The following is a 6,000-nucleotide window of genomic DNA, read 5'->3' as shown; positions in this document are numbered from 1 at the left end:
TTGTGAAGGACATCATGGGATCTTTAGCATCCACCAACTATTAAATGATAGCAGACGGATTTCCCGTTTAGCATCCATCCGAGGGATCACCTTGCCTGTGAAACACCAGGATGACAATTTATAGCTGGGTTGGGATTCAAACCCAGGCGAGACAGCTTTAAGGGGCACCCCACATATATCGGTTAAAACCCGACAGTACGTAAAGTTATTTGTAATCAGGTCAGGTATGGGAGCATGTGCCACAATAGCACGTCGCTGCGTCCACTTTCTGCCGGTACTCCAGGGGCCTCCGTCTGGCCATCCCCCAGGCAGATGCCAGGCCCATCCCCATCTCCTTGAGATGCCGGTCAACCTGCTGCAACCACCAGGCACGTGGTCGGCCCATTGGCCTCCTCCACTCATGAGACTCCCTCACGGAGAGAATCTGGTGAGCAGGATCAGCGTCAGGAAAACAAGCCACATGTTCATACAGCCGCAACTGACGCTCACGGACGATGCAGGTAACAAATCTCATCAGAGTCTCTCTCAGCAACCGCTCGTCGGACACAAAATCTGACCAGCGATAGCCAAGGATTCTCTGAAGAGACCTGGTACCAAAGGAATTAAGTCTCCGTCTCAGATCCTTGGTCAGAGTCCAAGTCTCACATCCATAGAGCAAGACTGGAAGCACCAAGGACCTGAAGATTTGGACCTTTGTCCTCCCGCACAGGTACCGGCAGCGCCACACCCCATGATCCTGTGAATCCAAAACTCCCCAGGCCCGACCCAGACATCGATTGACCTCTGACTCACAGCCAGCAGAGACATGAATATCACTGCCAAGGTAAGTGAATCTCTCCACGACCTCAACATCCTCACCACAAACAGGCACACACAGGAAAGCAGCATCCAAGATGTCATCCATGTGGTGTCCGAGGTGTCAAGCCGGTATCTTAGTTTTGACCCAAGAAACCCGTAATCCCAACGGCTCCGACTCCTCATTCAGCACCGCGAGGGCTCCCAAAAGGATATCTAAAGTCTCTGCAAAGATCACTGCATCATCTGCGAAATCAAGGTCCAAGATCTTGACATTCCCAAACGATGCACCGCAGCTTGATCTCTCCAACATCCTCCCTAAAATCCAGTCCATACAAGTGCTGAAAAGTGTGGGGGCCAGTACACACCCCTGACGAACACCAGTAACAACTGGAAATAAGTCAGAGATGGTACCACCACATTTCACAGCACTCTCAGTACCAGAGTAGAGTTCAGACATCAGATCGATCAGTTTTGGTGGCACCCCACGAAGACCAAGAATCCTCCAGAGAGCATCCCAATTCACTGAATCGAACGCTTTACAGAAATCAACATAGGCTGCAAAGTAGCCCCTGCCGAAACTCTAGTCTGCGTTCGGTGAGGACCCGAAGAGCAAGGATACGGTCAATCGTTGACCTCTTTGGTGTAAAGCCTGACTGCTCTGGATGCTGGTACTCAAGCAGATGGTGGCGAACCCTATCAAGAATTATCCGAGCAAAGACCTTGCCCGGCACTGAGAGCAGCGTCAACCATCGATAGTTGTTGCAGTCTTGGCGATCACCCTTCCCTTTCCAGAGAGGGACAACAAGGCCCCTCTTCCAATCAGTTGGGATGATGCCTGTGTTCCAGGCAGAGCACGAAACTGCATGCAATGACACGAGTGCAGCATTTACACCAGCCTTGAGAAGTTCAGCATGGATGCGACAGATCCCTGGAGCTTTACCCAGTTTCAACCGGTTCACCGCAGCCCGTGTTTCTACAAGCGAAGGTGGACCACAGTTGATTGGAGGGTCAGCAACAGGGATTGCAACACCCTTGACATCCAACTCGACAGCTGGTGGATCAGCCTGGTACAACCGTTCAAAGTAACCAGCCCAGCGGGCCTTCACTTCAGACTCCTCTGTCAAGAGCCTACCACTCCGCTCTAACTGCAGTGCTCCGAGGGATGGGCTTGGATGAACGCAATGTGCAAATTCCCCTGTTTTTGTAATGTGCAAACGAAAACCAATAAGATAATGTGCATGTATGTGATTAATTTGTTTAACGAGTATTACTTGGTTCCTCCTGAGACCACAAGCTCTTTTTTTTGGACCACAAGGACTACAGTGTGTACACGAGATTTTTTTGAATGTGCCTTATTTTCTATCGTTTGGCATTTTCCAAAAGCCATGGAACTTCCCTTCTTTTCTATTGTTTGCCACATGGCACATACCATATAAAGGGGGCTTTTCTATGTCCCTGGAATTTTCCCCAAGAATGTCCTTTCTTTTCTATTGTTTGCCACATGGCACATACCATATAAAAGGGGGCTTTTCTATGCCCCTGGCATTTTCCCCAAGAATATCAAGGGTGATGAAGGTTGTGAACAAGTTTCATATAAATCGGATGTGTATACCTATTTTGGGGGGCTACCCCCCCCCCACCACAGGAATTTTAGACCCTGTGTTAAAGATGTATAGAGAGAAACCGTTCCATATAAAGGGAGGGCACTTGACACCTCCCTTGATTTGGGTTACAACATTAGAAAAGGTTCCTGACGTTAAATTGCGGAGGCCATGTCGATCACATAACTGGAAGTGTGTCAAAATGGCGGTCCTGCAAATTCCTTCTAAAATCTTCTTCTCCTGATCCACCAGTCAGAATGATCCCAAATTAGGGTTACAACATTAGGCCAGGGTAGGGATGTTAAATGGCCGGTCGTGCCGATCACATGACCGGAAGCGTGTCAAAATGACCGATTCGGTCAATTTTGGGGAAAAATTGCTTAAATTCCTTCAAAAATATTCTCCAGACCCACGAGTCAGAATGCTACCAAATTTGGGTTACAACATTAGGACAGGGTCCTGATGTTAAATTGCAGAGGCCAAGCCGATCACATAACTGGAAGTCAGGGGGTGCAAATTAACATTTTTATCCACCGGCCAGCAGGGCCGGTGACTAGAAAAAGTTACCAGCCCAGCAGAATTTCTACCGGCCAGATAAAATAAAGTCAAAAGTCACAAATTTGATATCAAACACTTTTAATATACTCGCATGAGTGAGTTTTATGAGTGAGGTTGGTTGGAAGAGCGAGTTTGATGAGTGAGTTTGATGAGTGAGGTTGGTTGGATGAGTGAGTTTGATGAGTGAGTTTAATGAGTGAGGTTGGTTGGATGAGTGAGTTTGATGAGTGAGGTTGGTTGGATGAATGAGTTTAATGAGTGAGGTTGGTTGGATGAGTGAGTTTAATGAGTGAGGTTGGTTGGATGAGTGAGTTTAATGAGTGAGGTTGGTTGGATGAGCGAGTTTGATGAGTGAGGGTGGTTGGATGAGTGAGTTTGATGAGTGAGGTTGGTTGGATGAGGTTGGTTGGATGAGTGAATTTGATGAGTGAGGTTGGTTGGATGAGTGAGTTTAATGGAGGAGATTTGGTGAATGAGTGAGTTTGATGGAGGAGGTTGGGTGGATGAGAGTTGGATGGATGGATGAGTGAGTTTGATGAGTGAGGTTGGTTGGATGAGTGAGTTTGATGAGTGAGTTTAATGAGTGAGGTTGGTTGGATGAGTGAGGTTGGTTGGATGAGTGAGGTTGGTTGGATGAGTGAGTTTGATGAGTGAGTTTAATGAGTGAGGTTGGTTGGATGAGTGAGTTTGATGAGTGAGGTTGGTTGGATGAGCGAGTTTGATTAGTGAGGGTGGTTGGATGAGTGAGTTTGATGAGTGAGGTTGGTTGGATGAGGTTGGTTGGATGAGTGAATTTGATGAGTGAGGTTGGTTGGACGAGTGAGTTTAATGGAGGAGATTTGGTGAATGAGTGAGTTTGATGGAGGAGGTTGGGTGGATGAGAGTTGGATGGATGGATGAGTGAGTTTGATGAGTGGGGTGGGGGTGGGGGGATGATGCAGGGAGGAGGAGGTTGTGGGTGATGTGGGGCGGGTTAAAGTTTCTTATGTTGAGGAGTATATACTTCATGGATTCCCCAAAAGGGTGTAAACATGGATTTTTGTCCACTGGAAAGGGTCTAATATCTGAATATACAAGATTTTCAGGGATGATGAATGGGAGATTAGTATTCTTCAATTCCTTCATATGTTCTGCTGAGCCATGTTAATGATATATTGTCTTTATCACTGCTGTGACCAGCTTCATCGTTTTAAAGGAAACCTTGCAGAGATACTAAATTGGTGTTAATTAATCCTCTGACTTGTGTACACAATACTGTTTTACCCCTAGTTTTGTATCTCATGATAGACATGTTAAAATGAATGATTCTATATCATTCCAACTATCAACATACTGGTTGGAAAGATGAAGAATGTGAAATACTGCAATGCTTCCATTTATATACGTCCAAAAGAAAGAAAAAAAAAATCCCAGCCACCCCCCCCCCCCAAATATAAAAATTGTGGCCTACCTACCCCATTCATTGAGCGAGTATTACTCGCTACCAGAAACCCAACATTTTTGGGGGAGCCTTAGGCAAAGCTAGTATCACAGAAAGCCGAAATGAAACATCTCCGTTTCTCGACAACCAGATAGAGGATCGGTTGAGATATTAGAATGTCATAAGCATCAACAAAGCCAGCAGGTCCTTACTTTTACTTTATACATTTTAAACAATATATGCTATCAAGATGGAGTCTCCACTATGTAGGGCACTACTTGCTTTAAATGATATATATTTACTTATTCCATCCATCCATTAGGACCATAGTCAGTGCAGAGCGTTGGTGCTGCTGAAGCAGTCTCCTTGGCTATTGGGCACAATCCTGGAGAGGTTGCCACTCCGGCACAGGATACCAGCAAGCTGGCCCTCATTTAGCCGACGTCGGAAGGATGACAGGCAGAGTCAACCCCACCTGGTATTAATTCAACAGCAAAGTGGGATTTGAACTCAGGATCCTAGGATCCTAAGCCCACCACCAAAAACATTAAGATATACTTATTGTGGTGGTGAATAAATATCATCAACAATTATTAAATGAAACATAATTTACTCTTCATTTAAACCTAATGATCATGGTCTGATCAAACTTTGCACAGCAATTCATTACATATACTGTACTCAACAAAGCATTGTCATTTTTTAAACGTCACAGAGTAAAATGTTTTCCTCCAAGAGATTTCATTTTGTGATGCAGTATTTAAATGGCCCAATGTTTTGACAGTTGAATACCCTTCAACTAGAGCATCATCAGGGAACCATAAAGACACGTTTGATCTGCCTACCTTAGTACGTGATTGCACGCCACTCGCCACACGCTGGGCCGAATTAACTGCAGGGAAGCATAGAGATGTTGGCTTTGACAAAGCATTGTCAAGTTCCACCGATGGGTCAGATGGTGACGTGTCCTTCGTGTCTTCAGTGGAATCATGAACGGAACTTTGTACAGAGTTCTCAATTTCTGACATTTTATTGCTGCAAGAAACGAAAGAGACATACTCTTACCAACCTTGGCTGGGTTTCTCAGCATAAACATATCATTGACTAGTGGAATGAATATGATAACTAGAGATTACTTATGAAGATAACTAGAGTTGACTTAAAGCCTGAAAGCATAGGATGTTTCACTTTCAATAGCATACAAAATAACGATTCACATTCACCATGTGCAGAACTAAAAAAGCAGAAATGCTTTACAACACGAGAGTTAATACAACACGACACCACATGCAGTGATCAAGTACAGTAGATACAGTACTGTACTTCAATTTTAATAAAATTATTTTAACGGTTTTCACATTTATTTATTTTTAATGCGGAAGTTTAGTGATGTTGAAGTCATCCTCAACACCACCCTTATACACCTACCCATCCATCCATCCATTGGGACCATACTCTGTGCAGAGCGTTTGTGCTGCAGAAGAAGTCTCCTTGGCTATTGGGCACAATTCTGGATGGGTCGCCACTCCGACATGGGATACCAGCAAGCTGGCACTCATTTTGCCGACCTCGTTAGGATTACAGGCCGAGTTAACTCCACCTGGTATTAATTCATCAGCTGAG

General features: G+C 45.0%; 1 protein-coding gene across 4 annotated transcripts in view; it reads right to left on the bottom strand.

Annotated features, from left to right (window-relative positions):
- The window catches only part of CYB5R4 (cytochrome b5 reductase 4), a 55,294-nt gene that overhangs the window by 45,927 nt on the left and 3,367 nt on the right, over window positions 1-6,000 (bottom strand). For 3 of the 4 annotated variants that reach the window (XM_085882839.1, XM_085882849.1, XM_085882831.1), the window contains exon 2: window positions 5,223-5,412. In XM_085882839.1, coding sequence (XP_085738965.1) covers window positions 5,223-5,405 — 183 coding nt within the window. In that variant the 5' untranslated portion in view covers window positions 5,406-5,412. Of the gene's footprint in view, window positions 1-5,222; window positions 5,413-6,000 lie in introns of those variants that run through there. The other variant, XM_085882855.1, reaches the window with a different exon arrangement.

This window comes from Eptatretus burgeri, chromosome 1 (assembly GCF_056783735.1).
Source record: "Eptatretus burgeri isolate ZD-2024b chromosome 1, Ebu_testis_v1, whole genome shotgun sequence".
Taxonomy (NCBI): Eukaryota; Metazoa; Chordata; class Myxini; order Myxiniformes; family Myxinidae; genus Eptatretus; species Eptatretus burgeri.
This window is presented reverse-complemented; position numbering and strand designations above follow the sequence as displayed.